At 41.1% G+C, this 25975-nt stretch overlaps 5 protein-coding genes across 6 annotated transcripts; 3 read left to right on the top strand and 2 right to left on the bottom strand.

Moving 5' to 3' along the window:
* On the top strand, window positions 1-2482 carry LOC100680469 (spindle pole body component 110). The gene is made up of 4 exons (XM_003427157.5): window positions 1-253; window positions 350-608; window positions 689-1590; window positions 2106-2482. The coding sequence occupies exons 1-3, from the start codon at window positions 92-94 to the stop codon at window positions 1531-1533; spliced, it is 1266 nt and encodes a 421-aa protein (XP_003427205.1). The 5' UTR covers window positions 1-91; the 3' UTR covers window positions 1534-1590; window positions 2106-2482.
* On the bottom strand, window positions 1771-8765 carry LOC100122121 (amidophosphoribosyltransferase). Its single transcript, XM_008211521.3, has 7 exons — window positions 8504-8765; window positions 4098-4343; window positions 3672-3964; window positions 3105-3591; window positions 2887-3014; window positions 2588-2809; window positions 1771-2430 (listed from the first exon to the last, which is right to left on the bottom strand). Exons 2-7 carry the CDS (start codon window positions 4330-4332, stop codon window positions 2158-2160), a joined length of 1638 nt encoding a protein of 545 aa, XP_008209743.1. The 5' UTR covers window positions 4333-4343; window positions 8504-8765; the 3' UTR covers window positions 1771-2157.
* A 326-nt stretch (window positions 8766-9091) lies between these two features.
* On the top strand, window positions 9092-14412 carry LOC100122105 (multifunctional protein ADE2). The gene is made up of 6 exons (XM_001607722.6): window positions 9092-11123; window positions 11889-12212; window positions 12290-12633; window positions 12769-13044; window positions 13378-13522; window positions 13838-14412. The coding sequence occupies exons 1-6, from the start codon at window positions 11117-11119 to the stop codon at window positions 14005-14007; spliced, it is 1266 nt and encodes a 421-aa protein (XP_001607772.1). The 5' UTR covers window positions 9092-11116; the 3' UTR covers window positions 14008-14412.
* Window positions 14117-16644, bottom strand: LOC100122089 (xaa-Pro aminopeptidase 3). The gene is made up of 4 exons (XM_016982042.3): window positions 16341-16644; window positions 15239-16183; window positions 14818-15180; window positions 14117-14713 (listed from the first exon to the last, which is right to left on the bottom strand). Exons 1-4 carry the CDS (start codon window positions 16387-16389, stop codon window positions 14544-14546), a joined length of 1527 nt encoding a protein of 508 aa, XP_016837531.1. The 5' UTR covers window positions 16390-16644; the 3' UTR covers window positions 14117-14543.
* Window positions 16645-16931: 287 nt separating this feature from the next.
* LOC100122073 (proteasome activator complex subunit 4) lies at window positions 16932-25826 on the top strand. 2 transcript variants are annotated; one of them, XM_008211518.4, is made up of 15 exons: window positions 17870-18076; window positions 18299-18432; window positions 18539-18831; window positions 18919-19059; window positions 19133-19304; window positions 19381-19931; window positions 20002-20333; window positions 20433-21426; window positions 21507-21777; window positions 21852-22238; window positions 22317-22892; window positions 22963-24053; window positions 24124-24613; window positions 24688-24921; window positions 25007-25818. In XM_008211518.4, exons 3-15 carry the CDS (start codon window positions 18545-18547, stop codon window positions 25148-25150), a joined length of 5670 nt encoding a protein of 1889 aa, XP_008209740.1. In that variant the 5' UTR covers window positions 17870-18076; window positions 18299-18432; window positions 18539-18544; the 3' UTR covers window positions 25151-25818. The 2 variants fall into 2 exon arrangements, with proteins under 2 accessions (XP_032452856.1, XP_008209740.1); XM_032596965.1 differs by having other exon boundaries at window positions 16932-18432; window positions 25007-25826.
* Window positions 25827-25975: the final 149 nt, after the last annotated feature.

Raw genomic sequence — 25975 nt, 5'->3', positions numbered from 1 at the left:
ATCGTGTGCAATGCTCTCGAGCGTGGAGCGCTCGATGCACGTCCCGTTGTGTTGTTAAATTTTGTTTTTTGAGAGAATTGTGCATTAAAAAATGTCGAATTCCGATTCAGAACTCGAGGAAGACGAGGAGGAAATCCTCGTTTATGTTGAATTCGACAGTTGTGCTACCAATGATGTTTTTAGCAGTCCGAATTTAAAATTGGATATGCTTGGTTTGGATTCTGATCATCCAGTTATGCAAGTTAATGGCAAGGTAAATTTATTTTCGTGCTTTTTAAGCAGCTCACTGTAATCTATGAAATATTACCGAATGTACAGGTCATTATGAGAATTTTGTTGTAACTTACAGTTCTTCGAAGGAACGTACGAAGATGCTGTTGGAACGTATATGTTTTTTGATAAAGATAATAATCCAACAATCGATGATCCAGTGTTTGACAAAGTTCCAACCATTAAGTATTTTCAAAAGACACGTAAAGTCCTCAAAATGCAGAGGGCTTTTGTGATGCCAAGGTACGAAGTTTTAGGAGATTCTGAGCATAGCAGGAGTGTGCCTAATATGGATACGATAAAAGAAGCTGGAATACCAATGAAATACCAAGAAGAAGGTATGTTTGCACGCTTGAATTAGTATTAAATTCTTTTAACATTCTTATGCAATTTACGTCATTACTTTTTGTGTTTCTAGCGCTTGAGTTTTGGAAAAATACAAGGGATAAAAGAATGGAGGCATTGCATGAATACCTTAGAAAGCAACAGTTCCGAAAGGAACTAAGGTCACATGGATTTGAACCTGAGTCTGAATCAGACGAAGACAACCCATTTGCCATGTATAAATATGCAGAAGATGAGGCAGATGTATCCAAATCAAGTGAAAATAAGAAAAGTTCTGTTGATTTGGAGTCACAAATAAAAAATCTGGAAAACACTTTGCAAAAGACTGAATTAGCCAACAAAGAAGCAGAAGCAGTACCGAAAAAGTTGACTGTCATTGATCCAGGTCCTTCTACCTCAAAAAGTAGTCAGCCATGGATTGATGAAGAAAATGCACAAGAACAAAAAATGTCTAAAAAAGTGAAAAGTGTAGGCAAAGTCAGAGAGAAAACAATGAAAGGAAGGGTACAAAAAAAGTCATGGAGAAAGAGAAAACTTAGTTCAGCGCACAAAAACTTAGATGAAAATTCTATAGAGCAATCACTACTAGAAACTTCTATTAATATAGACGTTAACAAAGATGATACTCATCATCTTGACAATGATACATCCAACGAAAATGTAAAGACAACAAGAGAAAATCGCAGAACTGAAAAACTGAAGGAAATAGAAAATATCAAATCAGAAATGGAAGAAATGGAAATTGACGAAAATGCCGAGGAAGAAAGTGGAAAGCTATTGTCAGAAGAACTTGGAATGGCTGATGCCTTTATGACGGAAAAGAATAAAAGAAAACAGGAAAAGCGGGAAGCAAAGATGAGAGAAATAAGTGAAAAATTAAAAGCACTCAGCCAGTGCCCTAGTCAACTGGACAGCTGATAGCTCCTGTTTATAATGACTGTTTCGAGAGCAGTTGGAAACTCTGAATTGTGATAGGTAAATAATGAAACCACTATTTATCAGAAAAGTTTGACTTTTTATATAACAAAAATATCAAGCTGTACATGAAATTTTTCGCTCAACATATATATATATATATATATATATATATATATATATATATATATGTATAATATATTTTTATACACTATTCTATATGAGGTATTACCTTGTTTTTTTTCTGTATTAACTACAAAGAACAATCATTCACTTGCTGAAATCATCAGCAGCTTACCTACATGGCAAAGTTCTATCAATACATTTATCAAAAAAAAAAAAAAAAATCTTTAAAAAAAAGTTCCTAATTAACAATGTTTCAAACTAAAGTATAAAAACGAATTTCTCTAAAACTACGTCATAGTTCATATATTCACTGTATAGATCATTATTTTTCACTGAATACAATTTCAATAATCCTCAAATGCAACGTTTAATAAAAACAGTTTAACATGAGGCGCGCACTGCTCTCCAGGATTCGGTTGTAATCTCATTCGAATCCTTTATTTTCGCAGACGTTACCGGACCAATGGAAGACGATCACTGGATAGGATCATCGTTGACCGATCACCAGCTGATATCGCTCGACAGCTCGTCCGGATACTCGCCGGTAAGACAAGCGGTGCAATGACCGATGTAGCTGCTCTCGCGGTTGTCCATTCCGTGGCGCACCGCCTGGACAAGACCCTCGACGGAAAGGTACGTCAGACTATCAGCGCCCACGTGTTTGGCCAGCTTGACGCTGTCCAGCCGATTGGCTATCAGCTCCTCTCGCGTGGGAATGTTGATACCCATGTAACACGGGTACTTGAGCGGCGGGGAGGCGATTCTTATGTGGACCTGACATAATTATAAGGATTGTTAATAAAGTGTTATTTTTTACAAGAAAAAATTAACGACGTAACCGAGCCATTCGTCAGATTGAGATTTTTTAACGATGACACGATGTCAAGCTTACGAATGGTCTCGTGATACAACAATTAATTGATCGACATACCTCTTTGGCTCCGGCGTCTTTGAGAAGCTTGATAATTGGTCCTATGGTGTTTCCTCTGACGATAGAATCGTCGATGAGGATCACTTTCTTGCCCTTTACGTTCTCTGAAAGGGCACCGAATTTCTTGGCAACACCCAGCTGTCGCAGCCTCGTGCTCGGCTGAATGAATGTTCTGCCGACGTATCTGTTTTTGCATAGTACCTCGGCGAATGGAATTTTGGACTGAAAATTTGTAATTTTGACAGTTAATAATTTGTTTCTAAATTTATTCTTATTTTTATAGCTATTCGAGTGCTTACCTCTCTGGCGTAACCGTGCGCTGCAGCGGTTCCAGATTCTGGGACGGAACTGACTATGTCAGCTTCGATAGGCGATTCACGAGCAAGTACACGTCCGCACTGCATCCTCACGGAGTAAACCATTTGTCCTGCAAAAAGCAACGCAAAATCTTTAGTCATTGCTCGAATCGCTCAACAAAGCGATATTAGAGTTTAATTCAAGCTTTTAAAGAATTTACCTTCAAAGATACTATCGCTTCTAGCGAAATAAACGTATTCGAAGATACAGAAAGCCTGGGGCTTTTTGTCTGGTCTCTCGACGATATCAATGGTCTTGATGCCCTCCCTTGTCATCTCGACGATTTCACCAGGAAAAACTTCTCGAACATAGCGTGCTCCGATACTCAGGAATCCGCACGATTCAGACGAGATGACCCAACCCTCGGCTTCGATGTTGTCGTCGTCGGAGTCGTGTCCCAAGTTTCCAATGGGCACGATTTTTCCTATGCACAACGGCCGATTTCCGTAGGGATCTCTTACTCCGTAGATCCTATCCCTCTGCATGATGACGAGGGAGTAGGACAGCGGCGCGAGCTGCATCAGGTGCTTTATACGAGCTGGCCAGTCCGGACCGTTGACCTCTCCCTCTGGCGGATTCAGACACAGAGCCTGTGTGATCAACTCTGAATCCGAGTGCGTAGAGAGACCGACACCGCGACCCAGTACCTATAAGAAGATAGCCGTTAGCAATCGTTTTGATTTATTTTAACAAAAATAATTTTTCATAGAAATAAGTGGATAATTACCATTTTACGAAGCGACTCGGTGTTGACGAGCTCGCCGTTGTGAGCCACGGCAAGTGCTCCGTGCGCCGTGTGCACGACGAAGGGCTGACAGTTGACCTCCTCGCTAGCAGCACTGGTACTGTAGCGCGTGTGTCCGATACCCAGATTACCCTTCAACTTCTTCATACTATCATCGTTGAAGATGTTGTTGATCATGCCCATGCCCTTGTGCACGTGGAACGACTTGGCGCAGACGCCCTCGCTGGTCACGATTCCCGCGCTCTCCTGACCCCTGTGCTGAAGAGCCACCAAGCCTGCAAGCGATAATGTATCTTCGTTAATCAAGAAACTTCTAGTAAAATTCCATTTTCTATTTTTAGATCCGGATTTTTCCACTGATACACGTTCTTATCTGTGGGTGGACCCCCAAGCGACAACCACACTCACCGAGACATATGACTTGTCCAACGTCGATCGGCGATGGCCAGTCGCCAGCAGCGATGCAACCGAAGACACCGCACTCGTGTGTCAAGCCACTGCCCTTCTGGTTTCTCGTCTCGCCTTTGCTCCTGCCTCGCCTGGCCAGCACTTTCGACACAGCAGCTTCTTCGTCGTTCACCTGCAGACGGGACATGCCCTCGCAGCAGCCCTCCGGCGTCTCCTTGCAGCAGGAGCGCGACATTCTCGCGAGCTCTGCAAGTTGAGAGAAAAAAAAAAACGTTTTAATCAGTAGCGCGTTGAGAACGTTCGTCGTGCGAACGAGTTTTTCAGTCGCACATAATTTTCCTCTCTCGACTCCTCCAAAAAAAGATCGAGGTCGTTTACCTCCAAGCGCGAATTATGCAAATACAGCGGGAACCGTCTAAGCCAGCGCGCAAACAACAAAGACGAGCCTCCGAAGTGGTCCTCTTCTCGATCTTTGCGGCCTCGAGTTTTTGTTATAGACAGTTTTACGAAGACTGGTTTGGCTGATGAAATTAGGGTCAAAGGGTAGGCAAGAGAATTTTTTTTTTTCAAGTTCGAGCTCCTTATCTGCTCTGTAGAGTATAGTGGACCGGCTGGCTCTTCGGCTTTCGGCACGATTCGACATTGACGGAGGAATTAACGCTTAGATAGCGATCGGCGTTTTTTTGTCGAAAGCCTCGAGTGCGCTGAACGTTTTCAAGGCTTTTCCGAGACTTTTTTTCGAGTCGACGCGTAGATAGCGAGCTGCCGATAGAGGAAAAATCGCTTCGATTTGGTCAAGCGACGTTCGCTTATGTAAATTGATGCTTGTACAGAATTTTCTGCAGCATAAAAAAAAGCATTTCCTAATTTTTCATGCACACAGCTTTCGACGTCAACAACAACAACAACGACATCGTTGAACATTAACGTCATAAATAATGTTCGTTATCTTGTAGTTTGTTTTCGTATGTGAGATGTACACAATAAAGTCTACGATCGCAGCCGTTCATCGATTCAATATCTCCAAATCATGGAGTAGCCGACACGCCTAATCAGTCGACGAAATAGCCCATCTCCGGGCTCTCGATGCGTATTTCGTAAGAACCCGACGACACATCAGAAATAAAAACGACTCTCGCGTACAAAGAGTGAGACGGAGTGAGAAAAGCCGAGAGACCCCCCTGAGCTTGTTAGTCGATATATTTCCTATCGAACGCTTGCGTGACCCTGCTAACCTTAAGATTGATAGCCGATATACGACGTACTTTATTTGCCTCTCAGCTCATTCCCCCGGAATATTTTACTTATGCCCGCGCGGAGTCGTTTCGCAAGACGTTTCATCACACACATGCGCGAGCGCGCGCCAAAAACATCGTTTGAATTTTCTCTCATTCTCTCGTGGCAGCCGATTGCTTGCCCAATTACATGCGAGTCTTCTATTATCTGTATACGATGTCTTGCTTTGTGTATTTTCCTCTGCGCTTTTGTTTGAGCAACCAGGGGGGCTTGTTTGCACTCGAGATGGAGATTAGGAGAGCTGGGCTTTTCGTTCTGTTGATTGTTTTTCGGAATAACGCGATATGCTAATGCAGTGTATGGAAAAACGTGACACGGCCGTCGTATATTTTACGTCTTCTCTCTCAAGACATTGTCTCACGATGCGAAATTTCACGCAATGAGATCCAGTTCCATCGTAACGTACCGTTACGCAAATAAGCTGGAAAACTTCTATGCGATATTTCAAGGACTCCACGAGTGTCTCCTTACGCGCTATTAGTTAATAAGTCGTTTCGCACGAGTATGTTAAAATAATTGCATTATGTATACACCGCAACCGCAGCGATGGTATCAAAGCGTCGGTTATGATCTAGAGTCATTCACATCTGCGGCGCGGATTATAATACATTTATAACTGGTGTTCAATAGGAACGAGGACACGTTTTGCACCGATTACTGCGAGGAATTTAAAAAATTAAACTCTATGCTGACGGTTATTGATCACACCAACGCATTAATCGATTCAATTCTATAGCGAGGATCCATATACGGGGTTGAATTAGCAAATTTCGCAGCGATAAAAGTGTCAATGAAGCGATTTGGAGCAGACGATAGTCGATCGGTTTTATATATCCAGCGCATCAGTATCGCAGTGCGTAAGCCAATTTTTTGTTAAAAAAATTGTTAAAGAGCGTCGATGATACTGTGTCTTCGTTTATAAACTAACGTCGCCGGGGTCGCATTACACAGCAATTGCAAAATTCCTCCGTCGAATGAAATTGCCTGTGTTATTTTCCTTCTCGGGTAATCACTGTATATCGCACCATTTATCATCTAAAAATATAACAGTATTTAAGTGGTGCGAGAGTCTGGATAAAAATCCATTGAAGTATTCCATTTCGCAAAATGTTTGGAGTGATTAATTTACATTTTCTCGCTCTAGAAAAAATTCAATCGAAAGAACTGATCGGTGTTTTGAGAATTACTATTTATGCAAAGTAGGTTTATCAAAACACTGATTTGCATAAACACGCGACGTATTGGCTATTCAAAACATCTCGAGAGACTCCAGTCTTTGTTATGGAAATATTTCAGTCGAAAAAATCAAAGTAATGAAAAATTAGGAAAACTAAATTATCGTAAAATTTAGAAATTAACCTTCGAGCACAACCAATCTAATCAACAAGCCAATAAAGCAAAGGCTTACTTAAAAATCGCACGAAAATAGCATACAGATAAAGAAACGGGAACCGCGATAAAGATCAAAAATAATCTTCAGGCCTCTAAATAGTTTATTCTGCACTTTGTCGTCCTTCAGAAACCAAGCCAGATTCCCGTGCATACATCAGGCTTGAATTCGGAAACAGGTTGCAAAACAGGTCCTGCTATATAATATGCGTCTATACGTATAACACGTATACCGTATAACAGCGCGAGGAAAGCGAACATAGCTTCCCCCCTCAATTCCTTTTCGACCCCCACTTTTCGACGTTTGCTGGGCTATGATCGAAGCTTCGAAGTCAAAGTAATCCTAGAAAAAAAGGGCCCCGATCCCTGGTTGTAAATCACATGTGTATCGCCTCAGCCCGGACCTTTCACACTTAAAAAAATAACTTATCCAAAATTTTGTAAATTTAATTGCTCATAGTAAATGCAAATAATAGTTTAACTTTTGTAGTATTAAAAAATTAAAAGTCAACAAAATTTGAACGGAATAAATCGGATTAAAATAGTTTTACTCATCATGTAATAAATATAAGGTATGATTGATATTCAATATTATAGGAGAAAAATAAGTGCAAAATACATGCCTTAATTTTTATTTAAAGTAAATTAAAAGAATGTTCTTGCAAATTAAAAATAATTGTTACAAAATTTTAAGCATGCTTTTGACGCTTCAACTAATTGTGTTACTTGTTCATAAATTTAGGAAAATAAGTCTATATTTTTTGATAATGATAAAGTGTTACATAATGAATATTAAAAATAATTTAATGAAACTATGATGTAGAGCAACTTTGATCCGATTTTTTCCATTTAAAATTTGTTGACATTCATTTTTTAGCAATATATAACTTCCGTTATTAATTGCATTCATTGTGGATTTTATTGAATTTATCAAATTTTAGATATATGAATTTTCTTCTAGTGCGAAAAGCCCGGGCCGAGACGCTACGCGTCATAATTTTCAGCCATAAGTCGACACCTTTTTTTCTAATAGGACTACTTTGAGTGGTGGAGGTCGAAAAGGAACTGAGGGAAGGAAAGGCTTTCTCTCTCGCACTTACATCTTCCTATTAGAAAAAAAGTGCCCCATGTTCGCTTTCCTGGCGCTGTTACGGTATATGAGAATGCATACCTAGTCGCGTGACACCAACACACGCGCAGCTCTTTTTGCTGAATGGAACGAGGCGAGCCGCCCCTTTTTCACAAACACGTGCACACGCATACACGTATAGAAGCCTGTGTTTTTATTTACTCGATGCCTGTGCCTGCGAACGCGCTATCCTTATAGCTAATTATTCGAGGATAATTTTCACTCGTCTTTGATGAATTGTTGCCGGCGAAGCTACAAACTTTGCGGTTTACGCACATCGCTCTTGTAACTTTTCTCTGCGATTGTGCGCGAGATGCCGAGCTCGTGAAATTGAATATACGCAATACTTTTTCGAATCGCACGTGTCCGAGTCAGTCTATAAACAACGCTGCACGAACTGCTTAGTTTTTGTCAATTCAGTCACTTCGATTCCGGAGCAAGTCAGAAGAACGAAAAGTAAAATGAAAATACCGCGTCAAACCGGTTGGCTGCCGTCTTTACCGAGACTCACGACGCACTTTATCCTTCCATAAATACAGCACGGCAGCCCCAAAGGGACACGATGCAAAAGCTACGTTTCTTGTGTACTCACCACGTGTTCGGAGACGAGTGAATCTCCTTCCAACTTCTCTTCACGGCGATTTGCGTTACGCTCGTCGCGAAATCACGATGTCTTCTTCCAAATCTCGTCTCTAGCTGCAATACAGATTCTTCCACACAACCGTTTCTGCTGCTCCTCTTTTTCAAAACTCAGTCGGTTCGTATAGCTATAAGTCTCAGCTCGAGCTCTCTCGCGGTCTGTCTCGCTCCTCGTCTGGCTCTCGCTCGTCAACGAATGACCGGCTAGACCAATGGAAAGTCAGTTTTGTGCGAGCCGCCGGCGTCGCGGCGGCAGCGGCTCAGGAGAGAGAGAGAGAGAGAGAGAGAGAGAGAAAGGGGGGTCGAGCCCGTAATGTTATTTCGAAGCGTTCGTATATGGGCTCTATAACACGCTGTACTATAACTCCGCACCTACAACCGAGCGCTTATCAGTACGTGTATGAGAATTTTTCTGCGATTTATAAGTTGCGCTCCGATTTTCGATGAGATTCACCAATCGGTCCAGCTTATCTCTAACCTTGCGCGTATTTTTCCGCTGCGAAGCGTTGTTTGCGAGATTCTATATTTTTTTTTTTTTTTTGGTTTTGGTAACCGATGTTGCCGAAACACATCAGCAGTATAGGCTTCCAGTGCTTTAAACCGCGCTGCTCTAAGTAAACGTTTTAAAACATCTCGACGGACACGCGACGAGTTATTTCGAGACTTTTTTACTCTCCTAATCGTTATCCAGGCTTTTGCGTCTTACATATCCAATAACTGCGAAATTCGGTTATTTTACGCGTTGTGTCTAATACAATGTTTTAAAGAATAAAGATCCGTTCGGACATCAAGTTCGTCGCGTTGACATTGAGTCACACGTGCGCGACGAGATACGCTGAAGATTAGGCGCAAACTCGCTTTTTCCATCGATTCTTATGAAATTACACGTCGATTCTCAAACGATAATGTACGAACTACGCGTTTAGAACATTTATGCTGAACTTTTACGAGTTTCGCATACTCGTAGTTTTCTAGAAGCGATAAGCTATCGCTCAGCGGAGGTTTGTGTTTATGATTCCTATAAACAAAAAACGAGCTGAGTCCGATGCTTTCGCTAATTTTCTTAGGATCGCGCATAAACGTTTAACGCGAACGTCGAGTAATTTCTGACGGACTGAGGAGAACGTGGCGAAGCTGTGGCGCAACGGGAGAAACAGATGGCCAGCGCACATACGGAAAACTTTCGAGCCGACGGAAAATCCCCATTTTTCCGTAGCCGAAGCAGCGGGGGATCTTATTTCCCGGTCGGGACTCTCGTTTACCTGCAGCGACGATATTTATCGCCCGCGCACTTTCGACCTTAACCACGGGGGTGCCAGGATGTTTCTCTCCTCGAATAAAAAAGGGCGAAAATGTATACCTGCACCGAGGGTTTGAGGAAGCGAAAAACCGAAGCCAACTTTACTTCACGAATTCGACGGTGCAAAGTTATTCCATCCGAACTTCCCATAAAATATTTCATCAGCTCTCGTTATCTCCCGACAAACACGGAAACTTACGTGCCCGCCTGATTCATTGCCGTAATTATAAAATAATCTTGAAATTCGAACAATACAACAAATTCAATCTTAAAACATTCCAGGGTTTCTCGAAACGAGACTCGCGAGGGTATATTAACCGTCTCTTATCAAAGAGCAGCGGATAAAGAGACGACACACTATCGCGCGGCGAGCAGAGTATATGAAGTAACATCATCAGGCGATTGACGCTCGCTTGGCCGAAATGATCTGCTCCGTTTCGGGTCGCACGCAAAAAACAACATTGTTGTTTCGCGGCGAAATAGATTTTCCGTATCTCCGTGTCCGGAGGGGAAAACGTGACACGATGGAAGGTCGAGTGAGCCAGGGAGTATAATGGCACGATTGGCCGATGCAATGGGCTTTTCCTTATTCTGCACAATACAATTTTTTAAACTAATCGGGCACTTAACAATTTTGATTACGAGCTTGCGGCTCGCGAGTGCGAAACGACGATGAGGAAAGACGAGATCTAGACTTTTCTTCTCCGATTTCATAAGACATTATCACTGTTCTACGATAAAGCGAACGTTTCTGTTCCACATCGTTCGAAATACTCTAAAAACAAGGTTGTCCGCAAGTACCGAATAACAAGAACGCGCAGAAGAAAACGACAAGATGAAAATTCATTTTCCAATTTCGCAACGACTCAAAGTCCAGCCCCTGTAGACGTAGGCATATCAACTTTTCGCGTCGTCGCGATAAAAAGCGCAGCTCGTCTGTAATTAACGACATTCACGAGCGAATCGCGTCAGAGAGTAGGGTATATAGCCGTACGGCCTATACGCGCACGCAAATACATATTATTGTAAAAAGCCTTCGAGATACCAGGGGGGATCTTTAGACACTTGTTGCTCCTCTTCTCAACGTCGCGTAACGCGGCCGAGATAAAGCTTCTCACTCGTGTGCGTCGGTTGTTTTGTACAGTCGGAGCCAAATAGTGGGGAAGAAGAGAGAGAGAGAGAGAACGAGCCAGTAGTCGCGGGACTGAAGAGCGAGGACGAGAACTGACGAGCCGGCATTCGCGCGATAGTCACTTGGGAGAAAACATGACCGGTAAGTTCTTTCCATAGCTTTTTGCGACTTGCGTTTTTTTATACAATTATTTTTTACTTTGAAGAGTTTTTCTTTTATTTGATAAAGTGAGCCTGAATCGAGGAGGGAAGAGGCGGAAGGTTCGGTTTTGGACTGTTCGAATTTCGGAGCATAGAGTAATTTGTCGATAATCACGCAAGGATCGGTATGCGATGAGAAATAATCTTGGAATAACTCGCATTTAGAAATGCCTAAATTTAAACGTAACGTATTTTATGCTGCTTGAGAGGTTATCTTTCCTACGTCTGTGCTGTAACAACTGCGAAAAAAGACTCCAAATCGTGACTGAAACCATCTCTCTAACACCGTAGAATATTCCCCGAAGTCCAAATCTCTCAGCGAACGATCTCGATTCCAGCCAAAGGCGTCGATAATAATAACGTCAAATATACCAAAGCCGCGTACTCACGTGTTCCTCCGTGGCGATGACTCCAAACAAGTTTTTCAGCCAGTCTGTATGCCGCGTTTCGCACTCGCTCACGTGGTACACACACCTAGCTCTATTCCATCAGAGCAGTATACGTATATAAGTAGACACAAACGCAGGAGTACGTCAAAGTGGGGGTATACCCGCTCGCGCGTCTTGTTCTCACGGCGATACGCGACCTTGATCGCATAGTCTATACAGCATAGCTCTATCCTCTTATATCGAATATCCGCCTATTTTTCTTCTCTCTCCGCTTGTTAAAAAACTCGTGAAATAAAGATGTCTCGATTCTCATGCAGATTACAAGTTGGGCAAGCTCATCATCGAGGGCAAGACGAAGAAGGTCTTCGAGCTTGCGAACGACCCGAAGCTCTGCTACCTGGAGAGCAAGGATCGCATCACCGCCGGAGATGGCGTCAAGTCCCACGAGCTCGAGGGCAAGGCTGCCATCAGCAATGCCACCAATGCCAAGGTTTTCCAGCTACTCAACCAGGCCGGTATCAAGACTGCCTTCGTCAAGCTCGCTGGAGAGAAGAGCTTCATCTCGAAGAAGTGCGAGATGGTACCCATCGAGTGGGTCACCAGGAGGCTGGCCACTGGAAGCTTCCTCAAGAGGAACCCAGGTAAAGAAGGATGAGAATGAAAATTTATTCGACGTTTTAGAGCGAAAGAATTATTCTAATGAAAATTAACTTTACAGGTGTCCCCGAAGGCTTCAGGTTCAACCCACCCCTACAGGAGACCTTCTTCAAGGACGACGAAAACCACGACCCTCAGTGGTCTCAGGAGCAGATCGTCTCGGCCGGTTTCAAGCTGAACGGCGTGACCATCGGTAAGGACGAGTACGACATCATGCTTCGCACCACCCTCGTCGTCTTCGAGGTGTTGGAGCGGGCCTGGGCCACCAGAGACTGCGCGCTGATCGACATGAAGATCGAGTTCGGTATCGATGCCGATGGTGAGATCCTCCTGGCCGACATCATCGACAGCGACTCCTGGAGGCTCTGGCCCAGCGGCGACAAGAGGCTGATGAAGGACAAGCAGGTATATAGATTGTAGCGCAGTTTGCGATAAACATGTTGCGAGTAAACGTCAGACTAAATACAAACAAGATGACTAGGTTTCACTATCCTTTACAAACAGATCGAAATGGAAATAATCGATTATTTATCCCTACAGGTCTACAGAAACCTGGCTACCGTCACGCAATCCGACCTGGAGACGGTCAAGCGTAACTTCAAGTGGGTTGCCGACCAGCTGGAGTACCTGGTCCCACCCCCAAGTGCTCACGTAATCATCTTCATGGGCTCGCCTAGCGACGAGGAGCACTGCAAGAAGATCGCCAAGCACGCTACAGCTCTGGGTCTCAAAGCCCAGCTCCGTGTGAGCAGTGCACACAAGGGAACCGAGGAGACCCTCCGAATCCTCGCCCAGTACGAGGGTAGCGGCGAGAAGGTATAATCGAATCGAAAAATGCATGACACACATTTTCTCAACGATGCCTAATCTCGCCGGATTCGCGTTTCGCAAGCTCTCCGAGAGGCGCGTAATCGTCAGTGCAGTAGCTTTTCTCTCCTTCTCTGGTTGATAACTTGTTGACTCTGGCGTTTGCATATATACGTGCATGCATCGCGGCGATGTGTGCGTGTATAGTAGAGGCACAATCACAGAGTGCAGGAGATAAATAAAGTCGTCAGTGTCAGAAAAATACTGCTGTTTCGATATCCTCTCTCTCTCGCTCTTGCTTTTTTGTATTCTCTTTCTTGAACTCGACTGCTTGCCTTCTAGGTGGTGCTGGTCGCGGTGGCTGGCAGAAGCAACGGCCTAGGTCCAGTGCTCTCTGGCAACACCCCGTTCCCTGTCATCAACTGCCCGCCAGGAAACTCCCAGGACATCGACCAGGACGTCTGGTCTTCTCTCAAAGTGCCTTCAGGTAAGGAGTAGTTTTCAAACTCATTCACTCGAGTGTCTATTACGTATTTGTGCGCGTATTGTGTTTTTGGAGACAAAGAAGATTCGATGAAATTTGTTTATAATCATGACGAAACGATCATCAGTGTTGCACTGCTACTTTACAATTTACTGATTTAAATAGGGCGTTTAGCTATACTGCGTCGCTCGAGTGAGATAATTTTATACGTATCTTGGAATTGTGAAATCGGGCTATACTGCAAGTCTAAAAATACAATCACGCGTTGTTATCATATGAATATGAATTAAATTAATACGAATGAAATTTTTAATCCAGGACTCGGATGTACAACTGTGCTGTACCCGGAAAGCGCAGCCCTCGCTGCTGCCCAAATTCACGCTCTCCACGATCATCTGGTCTGGTCTCGTCTGCGGGTCAAACAGCTGACGAACTTCATCACTCTGAAAAAGGCTGACGCTAAACTGAGGAACGTCCAGCAGTTCTAAATGATGTCTACTTCGAGACAAAATTTGTTTTTCAATTTTTTGAGAATATAATTCTCGCTTGTTTATCAAAGCATCCTATATGTATATTTTTTCATAATTTTCGCTGTAATTGTTTTAATTTTTTTTTTTTTTATTAATTTATGTTGATTCATTTCACACGTTAAACTTCTTTTATACGTACATTGAGATCTATTTTTCATTTTTTATTTTAGCTTTAAACCGGCACAATTAGCTACCTACTTAAATTGTTATTCATGGTAGCTCTTTGTGTGTATGCTCTATTGTTGTTTCTTTTAGTCGTACTGTACTGGCTGCAAGTTTGTAACGTTCATTTCTTTCCAAACCGTCCAGTCTACGAATAAATAAAGTGACGATAAAAGTGAATAAAGCTTACTACTTTATAGATTTGTTCTTGTTTATTCTTTGATTCTCCTAGTTTCCAAAAAGAAACTGTTACTTTATTTACATATGTATAATTCATATCTTCTGCCGCCCTATTGAACCCAAGTTCCATGTCAATCGGTCATTATTTTGTGCTACGATTGATTTTTCCGCGCAAGAGCTTCGATGTCGTCAACCTCCTTGGGGCAATTTTCACTTAAAACCAGAGGACCGCTTTCTTGTACCAAAACGTCGTCCTCTATTCTGATTCCGATATGATGAAACTCGGGAGGAGCAAACTGATTTTTCGGATTGACGTAGATTCCTTATAGTCGAAAACAAATTTAAATTTATCATTGATTAATCGAATGCCATGACAGGCAGCGAATAATATCACTGGTTTCGAAAGCAATATTGATAAATACAAACCTGGTTCGACTGTAACCACCATTCCAGGCTGAACTCTAATGCTTCGAGAAATTTTCGGCGTATCGTGCACGTCCATCCCTAAATAGTGGCTCACATGATGCGGGCAATAACTGTACGCAGCCGCTAGTAATTTGTTACCACTTAGATTTTTTGGTATCAGATTCTCTTCTTGCAGTCGTTTGCCCAGCAAATAACACATCTCGTGATAGACCATGTCTAAACTTGGCATTTCTTTCAATTTGTCTATCAAGATTTTCTGAACGTCAAGAACGATTTCATAAAGAATCTTTTGATAGGGCGTGAATTTACCATCAATTGGCCAGGTTCTCGTGATGTCAGAAGTATATCCATGATATTCACAACCTTTAAAACAAAATTTTTACAAAATATGTGTAAAAATAGTTTAATGAAATAGATTTACCTGCATCCATTAAAACCATTTCTTTCTCATTAACAATCTGATTGTTGGATATGTAGTGAATGATGTTTGCATTTTTTCCACCAGCTACCACTGGTGGGTAAGCCAAAAATTCAGCTCCCTGCATCCTACTTTCATAATCCACAATGGCAAAGAGTTCATGCTCGTTCATTCCAGGTTTAGAGATTTCTATTGTTTTTGCTATAGCTGCTGATGCAACATCGCAACTCTTCTTCATCAATTTGATTTCAGCTGGAGATTTTATCAGGCGTATTTGATGCATAAGTGCCTTGGGACAGTTAAATTTATTTGTGTCATATATTCTGATGAGTTGATTAAGTTTTTTGTGAACATCTTGTTGGACAATATCTTCATCATCGTACCATAAAGTACAGGACTTATTTTCACTCAAGTAAGAAGTTAAAAAGCGTTCAAACTCGTTGACTGGCAAGACATGGTCAACCTCGAATAAAGATAAAGCAGCCTCAGTTCCTGTTCTTGGTCCATCCCATAATTCGGCATGAGCATCCTTGTACCGCATAAACAGTGTAGAAGAAAAATGATTACCATTTACAATAAGCACTAATATAGAGTCAGGCTCTTGGCACCCAGTGAAGTACAGAAATTCCGTATTCTGTCGGAAAACATACGGTATCTTATCTGACATGTAAACTTTGGAAGCCGAAGGTAGTATTACAACTTGAGCACCACTTTGAAATGGCCTCTCTTGTGCGGATTTAGCAATTTTCTCCAGTAACTGATTGCGTCTTGATTTTATTTCATCTACTTTGATACCTGGGATGATTTCTCCATCTTTCAGAAGATGCGAGTGAGTCTGTGGGGTCGGTTGACCAAATGTTTGTTGCACAACATTCTGAGCGGCAGTTTGCTGCTGTGATGTGGCATTCTGAATGACCTCTGAAGAACATTTTACTATGGATTGAACATCTGAAAAGAATCATTCAAGTTATGACTCACGTCATAAACCAAAAGCCTATGACTCTAATTCATTTGCTAATAATTAAAACAAATCGCGCGTAACTAGAATAAGAAAAAATAACCTATAATAAAATGTTTTCGCTTCAACCGAAAAATTCTTTCTTACAGAGTTTGTTGAATGAAAATCTTGAGAAACTCTTCAAAGTTGAAAACATAATTCTCCATGCAGACCGCAAGTCCTCACTGTGTTTATGAAAAATCAAGTAATCGAGAATCGCAACTCATTTCGCGGGCTATATCATCAAGAGCCGAACTGCTGCAACACCTATATCTATGCCCAAAAGTGTGTGGTTATCAGGAATCAGCTGATCGGTCGGTCCACATTGCTGACCACGTGACTTAGGAGGACCTATATAGGTACCTATGATCGACGAAGCTGATCTTGAGACGTGTAGCTCAATGCTATGCATACTATTATTACAATCGAAGATCAGCATATATAAGTATCCGAGGGACTATGATAAAATGAAAGTTACACATATACATATATATATATATATATATATATATATATAATGATGTGTGCGCAACCTTTATTGATATATATTTCAGCATATACTTTTCTCATTTCCACAATCTTGCGACAATTGCACATGTAGTTTATGAATATAAATCTTATTAGATAAACCGCCTCGTTGATCTTCTTATTCCTGTTCCAGCTCAAAGCGCTGGTGGCACCGCCCGCGCACAGTTTTTTTTTTCACATAACCATAGAATAAAAAAAAGTCCTTGGGTCCACTCACACGAGATTATATTCTTTTCCTCGATGACAGCTCGGTGAATCGGCTGGTAGTCGAAAACGTTATGTTCCCTCTGTCGTCGAGTGAGGCGCCCTTCTCGATCAACGCCCTGGCTATATATATGCGTGTTATCGAGAGTCATCGGCACCACAAGCATAATCCGTAAATATCTCTAACCGTGACGTCGGCTCCCTTTTCCATCAAAACCGGCACCGCAGTTCGCGCGCGGACTAGAACACGACCGGCTGCAACAAGCAGCGGCGTCATACCCACCTCGTCGGCGGCATTGACGTCGGCTCCTTTTTGCAGTAGCAGCTCCGTCACCTGGACTTGGCTGTTTTTCACCGCGTAGTGCAAGGCGGTTCGCCCGTTCGAGTCCCGAGTGTGCATTCGTGCGTTCGGTTTCCAACATCTCGATCGGCAGATTATAGCTATCGATAAACGATTTTATTCGGAATTATATGCGCGACCGGCCGGCTTCGACTCTCGTTTCCGACTGGCAAGCTTTGCGCAGAATTTCGAATATATCCAGGCAGTCGATCCATAAGGCGTGGAAAACATATATGGGGCCTGCCTTTATTCGGCTTTTGCCTTAGCCGATTTTTCATTTATTTCTATACCTGCATGCAGCGAAGGTTCCTGGTTTTATATACTGCAGGGGTTTACTCGTGTTATTCTAACGCTGATGTCCTGCGAAAAGTCGCGCACGGTGAAAATTATTGTAAAATTAGCGGCAAATGCCGGTGGCGAGCTTTGCAGGATTCGGGGATCACCCGGCATTTAAACTCTGCCGCATTTAAACTACACGCATGCGCAGAATGCAACACTCGTCCAGCAGCCTTTCATATATATATGCATAATGCAGCTCAGCTGATATGATAGCTAGACTTCGCTTATTTCAACTTTCAAGTCCTTACCGTATGCCTATTGTAGTATCCATAATGCTCTTGTTATTCATTTTAATTAGCACCGATTTGAAGATGCAGTTCGGAAATAGTTCATAGTTCAGGCGACATCGCTACTCCGAAATCGATAATCTCTGTGTTGAAATTAATTTTGCCGGGACGAAAAACTTCCTAGATTTGCAAGTATATCTTGAAAAGTGCGAAAATTCCCAAATTTAACAACAATATCTGTCTCAATATATATCTATTTTTCCTGCCGTTATTGTTAGCGAATTGCCAAGCCGAATCCGTACTATACAGTAACTCTCCGGTCTCCAACAATATAACGCTTATACACTTTTCCCCTTTGTGACGTATCGTTATTTTATTTTATATATACGAGTACACAACTATATATTAAAAGCCAAGAAGCATTTTAGCTGCAACTCGCGCTAAAGATATACAAAGCGTGACTCAAGGATAATGAAGAGAACAATGAGCCGGACTCTTCAATCGTGAATACTCTGGTCGAAGAAACGCGACACATCTGGAGAGCTGTACTTTTGTTTAGAAAGTAAGGTTAACATCCACTTATTACAAAAATCTCAATTATTGTTTATTATTGTGCAATATGACCTATTGGCTATTTTTCTTCATGAACTTTGATTTTTACGCTTCAGAAAACAATGGATTTCGTCGGCGAAGGGGAGGACGATTGTTTCGAGGACATTTCCGACGATTTGCTATCTAGCATTGATACACCGACTGAAGAATTGACAAATGATGCCTTGGATTTCAAAGATAGGATAGTATTTCAAAAAGAAATTGTCTTCAACAAACTTCTGCCTTATGCTGATATACTTGACAGCGAAGCCGATGCTTTGTTGGCAAAAATCAAAGCAAATTTAGGACGATGCATTATGCTGAGGGACATCAAACCAGGCTGCGCAGTTTGGTCAAATATGTTGCAAAAGTAATGCAGTCAGCTAAAATCTTGAGATATCAGATAAGCTTTGAAACGTACAACTTCTAATAATCTTTATTTTTTTTCTTTGTACAGGTACATAACTTTGTACGATTTGAGGTTTTCAAAAGAAGACCACATCACTTTTATCAAGCTGATGTATGAATTACTGACTATTCCAAATCTGGAGCCATCCTTAATTAGTGCCTTTGGCTATCGCCTGTACATGCTGCTCAGGTAATTCATTTTTCTCGAATGTAATATGTAGTTTTCATAAATATATTAACCATTATTTCAATAATCTTTTCAGGAAAAGTGACTTGATATCACCTAAGGAGTTGGAATTACCATGGAGACCATTATTCGATTTGTGCAATCGCATCATGCCAAAAAAACCACATTCAGTTACTTGTGAAAACTATCCAACTCAGCTGAAAAATTTGTTGGATTCAATAGTTTGTTTTTCAAAAATTTACTTTCCTGTGAGTAATATTAAAATGTATAATTTGTTTCCCCTCATGTGCAATACACATTTACACATGCAAAATTGTTTTTCAGGTAAATGCCACACAAGAAATCCTAGATGAATTAAGGCCTCAAGTTTGTCCATTTAACGGCTACTTGATGCAAATCACTATGAAAAGTTTTCAGTTATTTTTACCAGTACAATTAGCTCCAGAGCACCATTCATTGAGCCATGAACTGTGGTTTCATGAATTTATGAAACTTTGGGATATTTGCAGTGCCAGTAGTTATACATGGGGAAACAGTGTGATGCATTTAATGTCAAAATTGGCTTATTTCAACATTGGATATATTGACTGGGAGCCTTACATACCTTTGATGTTTACGAGATTTGTTCAAAGCTTCAATTTACCCGTCACCTACAAAAAGATAAGGTGTAATAGTACTTGCAGAATGACTCCTTATTACATAGCTGTCTGGATCACATCTGTCCTGGGGCCCAAATCGAATGCACAAACTTATTTGGATAAATTTCTAAAGACAGTGGAAACATACTTTCATCCAGCCAACTATGGCTCTTGGCTTAAAAAGCTTGGAGAACTATTTGTAAATATTTCATACTTTGTAGTCTTAAGGATAAACAGGTAAGATCTTCACTATCATTACACACGCAATACTCATTTTTTATTTGATAATAACCAAGGTGTTACTCAGGGAACGATATCAGAACAATTCTAACAAACCAAACTGGAAAATTCCAATTCCCGACTCTCACAAATTAACAGACGCTGAAATCGATGCATTTGTTGAAAGTATGATGCCAATCGCGATGCTTGGTATTTTTAACAAACGCTACACACAGTTGTTCTACGATGCCTTAAAATACCTCGCCGATATGAGACCAAATCTTGTAATACCGAGCATACTAGAGAAGATTTATCCCACCCTTGGTAGTGACATAGAACCTCACAAAATGATCACTGCGATGACGTGTATGATCACAATATCTCGCCCATTGGTTCAGGGATCCCGCATTTGTAACAAAGGTAGTTTATAACATAGTTTATTACAACTTGACCAATGCAATACGCCTCTTCATTTTTAAATTTTAAATTTCACAACGATAATAAACATCCGTTTTTCAGAGTACGCGTTTCAGCAAGGACCGTTTCACGTTCTTTCGCTGCTATTTACCTCGCTTTCGGGTATAGACCCGAACGATGCGAACAAATGTTTTATAACGTTTCGTCTGATTGCAACCTACGTTACGATGATACCCCTAGTGGACTGCAGCCAGTCGACCGCAGAGATGAGCGAAGACGATCGATTAGTTTGCGAGGAAACGTCACGATTCGAAGACTTTGTATTACAATTCATGGATAAGGTATTTGTTTGGATTGACTCGAGCGCAGTGGTCTCGGTTCGTTTAGAGAATAATACCAATGGCAATGGTAAGAGTCGCTCAGAAGCGATGGCTGAATCAGCCCTGAATCGCGTATTCGCGACGGTTCTCCGACAATGTAGTCATCCGATTTTCATGAGTGCTCTCGGTAAACTGCGGAGCTTTATTATAGAGCACGTACTAGAGACACAGGTGGCAGGACAGTTAGTGGGCGTTTTATGCAAAGTCTTTACTAGTGTTAATAGCGAGGAGACTCTGAAGGCCTTAGTTCCATTCCTCTCAGAGAAGATACTCGATGCTATTGGAGAAGGCGACGAGATCCTCAAGGCAGATAACCTGGACAACCAATTGCTTTATCCGCTTTTACTGCTAAACAGACTTGTGCTTACTCAAGGAAAGTACTTACTGCCATACATGGATACTCTGCTGAAAGTGATTGATAAGACCATTATGCTAAAGTCTCGCGAGGGCAATATGCTTGGCTGCTTCACTCTCAGCAACGTTTTTCAGTCGTTCTCTACAGTCACGTTTATTAATGTTGAAAGAAATCTAAACAATCCTCAGTATCCATATGTTCAAGATTGGGGTGAGACAATTAAAATTAAGGGAACGAAGATACAATCTTATACTCCTGGCGAAAAAGAGGAGGAGGTACTGCAAGAAATATTTATAAGATACTTCATGCCGACTGTCACGAAGATACAGAATTTCATAAAGTCACAGAACTCGTTATCTAGGTAATTAAATCTTTTATATGCTTTCAATTCCTTTGTATAAAATATTAAAGGCCAAAAATTCTAAATGCGACTTTCATTAGGGATGACTTACAAATCACGTTGAGAATTCTTTTTAATATTTTGGATGGTTGTGATGCGGCTCTACCGTTTTGGTCGGAACCTGCTTTAAAAATTGAGCCTTACGAGAATTGCGTGGAACGACTCGAGCCTTTCCTGGGCTTTTCCGGAAAAGTGCACATGCCCGACGGTGGCAATGTTCGATATTTTTTGGTACAACTAATGGCTGAACTGCAAGAGATCATGTTGAAGAATGTTGAAGACGATACGAAAAGCTTAACGATATTACAATTGGTTCGTACATTAAAGTTAAAAATATAGGTCTAATTCGCGTCAGATTAAATTAAAATCTATTTTATTGTTTCCAGATTTGGCAATATCTACTTCTCGGTAAATTACGATTGGCGATGGATTCGTGTTTTAAGTTCTCTACCAATTACTGTATATCCAAAAAAGTCGTGGAGAACAAGATGACGGGAAGCTTAGGATGGTTTCCAAATCTCGTTTTGGTTCGCGTTAACTCACAACATCAAATGCGCAAACTTTGCACTACTCCAGTATTGACCGAAACTCACATAAGTATTTTGCTGCACTTGTTAAAGTTGAGCACTAGTCAATATAGTCGAATCCGCATGAGGGCTCAAGAATCGTTAGTCATGGCTCTCGGTTATTTTCCAAACGCTTATATAGCGCTGAAACCTCATATTATTGAAATCCTTGAACGCGATCCAACGGATCATCACGATGCTTACAAAGTTAGTACTATTTATGAAGTGTTAAAGTCTTTTTTTCTTGTTCAATATTCATAATGATTTGCTGTTTACGTTTTGCAGGGCATTTTGTACTTAATAACGCGAAAAATAAATCAACAAGAATCTTTGTTGACTAGACAGGATTGGGGATTCCTTAAGAGTCTATGGTCTGCTTTAGTATTATCTGGACCATCCGAGAAACCCTCAGTTATTCGGTTAAAGGACATCATCACGAATGAGACCATAGATAATTTTCACACAACCAATATTAAAACAGAAATACCAGACAGCGTCGTAACGCTTGCTGCGAAATTGTGGGAAAATGAATCCATGAAACCTAATGAGCCTCTACCCACAGAGAACGAAATTACTCAAGGAGTAGAAAAGTTACGCGAGAAAGGAGAAATCAATTTAAAAGTGTATAATGAACTCTTGGATATACTTTTGCATGCTTTACTAGAAAAGAATTTGCACTGGAGGCATCGTCAGATAGCCATGACTTTCATTTATGTTATGTTAAATGAGGAAGTAAAGTTCTCAGCGAAGATAGTGCGATTTTTCCTTAACTCGTTGATTAATGAATCGATAGACGAGAGGCGAATGGCTTTGCGAGTAATGTTATTTGTCTTTAAGCAGCAGAAGAAAAAACATATCAAGGTATTTGTTGACGATTAGTATTATTGTTCTTTGTTTTTATCGATCAATTAATATTTGAATTCTTCGACAGAAAAAGATCGACATCCCATTTAACAATAATAATACTATCACGGAGTATGGATCAAATTCTTTGATGAAAGTGCAACCAGGTTACCGCACAGATAACGCTTGGCTCCAGTATAATTATGATAATCGGCCTACAAATTCTACTGAATGGGATGAGCCACGCTATATGCACAAGTCCAATATAGGCTATTACGCTTGGCCTCGCGAGCTTGAGGTCTACGCGGCTTCCTGCGAACAACCAGGCTACGAAAAGTCGAGTCTCAGCGAACAGGATAAAGAAATCGAACAGTTCTTCGGAGATCAGCAGAACGTTGACCGGTTAATCGAGTATTTGAGCCTCGAGGGCAAAAAAGGTCGTGACAAGTTTAGCAATGGTCGATTACTCGTGTTCAAGGGCCTATTTCGTAACCACGGCGACTCATTCCTCGGTAACTTTTTGCCACATTTGCGTAAACTTGTAGCTGATAAACAAGAAAGCTCGCAGCGTTGTGCTGCTGAGATCATCTGTGGTCTTATTAGGGGTTCCAAACACTGGCCTTTTGATATGACTGAGCGGTTGTGGCATGAGTTGTTACCAATCATTCGTAGCGCTCTAAGCAATTTAACTGTCGAGACTATCAATGATTGGACGCTCTGTATAGCAAATGCAAGCAAAGATAGAGATCCGAATAAGTTGCATTGGCTACTTGAATGTATCATGGAAGAATCACCACTTGGGCAATCTGAAGCCTCGTTTGTGGAGAGTGGAAGGCTCATGATCTTACAGGGAGTCTTGTCAACACAAATCTGGAGAGTCGGTGAACTGATGAATCGTTTATTACTACGCTTTGAAAACAGATTGCAAGAAAGTCCCTTTCAAAACGTGAGAGACCGAATGGCTTCGACGCTAATGTCGATTTTTAGAGCCAATGTGAAATTCGATCCAACGGTCAGCAACGGAAATCCTTTCCCCGAAGTTAATGACTTTTTGGAGAAAGTTTATCCAAGGTTACAATCTCTCCTGGACGAGGACGAGTCGTCAAGTTTGCTTGCGGATGGGGTGGCAACTATCAACACCGAGAGCGCTAAACTGGAGTCTTCGCAATCGCGGTCTAGGTAAGAATTTTTCATATACAAGCAAATAACCCTTCTCAAGTATTAAATAATCAAATTCTAATATTTTCAGTCCAAACGGAATTGATCCAACGCGTGAGCGAAATATTAGACTATTCAAAACGGTCTGCAGGTGGATACTGGAAACGGTACTGGTTTCGAACCTGGACAATCTTTCCAGTTTCTATAAGATCTACCCAATAATGTGTCAGTTTGAGAACAACGAGAAAGACGAAGAACTGTCGAAAACATGTTCTGGAACTGTTGCCGTTCTGGCCCAGACCCTCACTCAACCTCGACACGTTCCAGCCGTACTAGACGCAGTGACAGGAATTTCTAAAAGTACATCTTGGTCTGCGAGAGCTAACTGTCTTGAGTTCCTGCAGGTTCTGGTCTTCCATAACATGAGCATTTTACTGAGCAACGGGGCGTGGATTAGCGCAATTCAGGATATCGTACTGAACTTACTGCAAGACGAAAGGCTTGAAGTTAGGGAAAAGGCTGCCAAAGTTCTTGGTGGGTTGCTGCATTGCACCATTCTACCAAATCAAGAAGGACTTTTGGTGAGATATTTAGATGTACAGAATTCTTATGATAAATCAAATTACTTTTAATAATTTTGCTTTGTATTTTGTAGGATGAGTTTAAAAAGAAGGCGAGAACAAAGCTTGGCAATAAAAGGAAGAGACTTTTAGAAGAAAAAGAGGAAATCGCTATAACTGCCAAAATAGTCAATGCTGCGCGCTTACGCCACGCAGGTGTTCTTGGAATGTGTGCTTTTATTCAGGCACATCCTTACAACGTGCCTAAGATAGTTCCACCAATTTTTGAATGTCTTAGCTCGCATCTCAATGATCCCGAACCTATACCCGTAAGTTTATATTATAATTACGACTTTGCTAATCATTGTTCCTTACAAATCGTTTGCTAATATACAATGATAATCTGAATTTCAGAGTACAATTCGTAAGACATTAAACGACTTTAAGCGTACACACTGTGATGGATGGACGGGTCTCCAAGGCCTCGCTGAAAAATTTACAGAAGAACAATTCGCTCTTTTGCAAGATTTGACGGTGCCACCTTCTTATTACGCATAATTCGAACTTAAAACGAGATTCGCTATTTTTAACGAGAAGTCCGGCATCCTTCGTTACGTAATATGCGCTGCATTGTAATTACTAAAATCGTTAAAATTTGTCTGTGTAATGATGACGCGACTTATCGCAGTGAAAGTTTTGTAGATAATCATTATCACAACTACTTGCGGGTTTACATTTTAAATAAGATAATGCTTTGAATTAAAAATGTTTATGTTGACGCGCACTTACTATTGTGATACTTACACGTTAAGAATTTTCCCAGAAAAATTACCGGCTAGTACGGTAAAAACTTTACAAACTTTAAGTATGTATGAGTTCAAATTTTTATGATGTTGGCCGTGCTGGTTGGTAAGGTAATTATTTTCAGAATGTTATAGCGCCCTGAAAAATAGCATGATAATTTTTATGGGAAAATTCTTAACGTGTACCGACCATTTTTAGGGAATAAGCATAACATCAGATTTAAGATTTTTTTATTCATTCAAATAGTTGATACAAGATAGAAAATATTTATTAGTTTATGTATATAATATTTATAAGTTTACCGCTTTTGTCATAGGTATGTACTGCGTACCAAATACCTTTTCTATTTGTAACAAAAACCAAACCAAAATTGAAGTTCGAAAATAGAAATAAAATTGGAGTTATATTTTGTTACTCATAATGATCGATACACATGTATTATTTTCTTGTTGCACCCACATTACTTTTTATAGATTAAACTTTTCAATTTTTCCAGGTGTCCAAAAAATTCCTAGATAACAAATATCTTGGGAAAGAGCGAAAATTCCCAACAAATACAAAATCACTAGAGATTCAGCT

The sequence above is a fragment of the Nasonia vitripennis genome, chromosome 2, assembly GCF_009193385.2.
Source record: "Nasonia vitripennis strain AsymCx chromosome 2, Nvit_psr_1.1, whole genome shotgun sequence".
In the NCBI taxonomy this organism is placed as follows: Eukaryota; Metazoa; Arthropoda; class Insecta; order Hymenoptera; family Pteromalidae; genus Nasonia; species Nasonia vitripennis.
This window is presented reverse-complemented; position numbering and strand designations above follow the sequence as displayed.

Bases quoted from the DNA above. Each gene is read 5' to 3' on its own strand.
- LOC100680469 (XM_003427157.5), top strand. From the start codon at position 92: ATGTCGAATTCCGATTCAGAACTCGAGGAAGACGAGGAGGAAATCCTC. The intron at 254-349 runs GTAAATTTATTT...TGTAACTTACAG, and splicing joins TTATGCAAGTTAATGGCAAG to TTCTTCGAAGGAACGTACGA. The intron at 609-688 runs GTATGTTTGCAC...TTGTGTTTCTAG, and splicing joins AATGAAATACCAAGAAGAAG to CGCTTGAGTTTTGGAAAAAT.
- LOC100122121 (XM_008211521.3), bottom strand. From the start codon at position 4,332: ATGTCGCGCTCCTGCTGCAAGGAGACGCCGGAGGGCTGCTGCGAGGGC. The intron at 3,965-4,097 runs GTGAGTGTGGTT...TATCGCTTGCAG, and splicing joins TGGACAAGTCATATGTCTCG to GCTTGGTGGCTCTTCAGCAC. The intron at 3,015-3,104 runs GTAAATTCTTTA...TGCTTTTTGCAG, and splicing joins AAGCGATAGTATCTTTGAAG to GACAAATGGTTTACTCCGTG.
- LOC100122105 (XM_001607722.6), top strand. The intron at 12,213-12,289 runs GTAAAGAAGGAT...TTAACTTTACAG, and splicing joins CTTCCTCAAGAGGAACCCAG to GTGTCCCCGAAGGCTTCAGG. The intron at 12,634-12,768 runs GTATATAGATTG...TTATCCCTACAG, and splicing joins GGCTGATGAAGGACAAGCAG to GTCTACAGAAACCTGGCTAC.
- LOC100122089 (XM_016982042.3), bottom strand. From the start codon at position 16,389: ATGTTTTCAACTTTGAAGAGTTTCTCAAGATTTTCATTCAACAAACTC. The intron at 16,184-16,340 runs GTAAGAAAGAAT...GATTCTTTTCAG, and splicing joins ATTTTCATTCAACAAACTCT to ATGTTCAATCCATAGTAAAA. The intron at 14,714-14,817 runs GTTTGTATTTAT...TTCGACTATAAG, and splicing joins GGTGGTTACAGTCGAACCAG to GAATCTACGTCAATCCGAAA.
- LOC100122073 (XM_032596965.1), top strand. From the start codon at position 18,545: ATGGATTTCGTCGGCGAAGGGGAGGACGATTGTTTCGAGGACATTTCC. The intron at 22,239-22,316 runs GTTAGTACTATT...TACGTTTTGCAG, and splicing joins ATCATCACGATGCTTACAAA to GGCATTTTGTACTTAATAAC. The intron at 22,893-22,962 runs GTATTTGTTGAC...ATTCTTCGACAG, and splicing joins AGAAGAAAAAACATATCAAG to AAAAAGATCGACATCCCATT.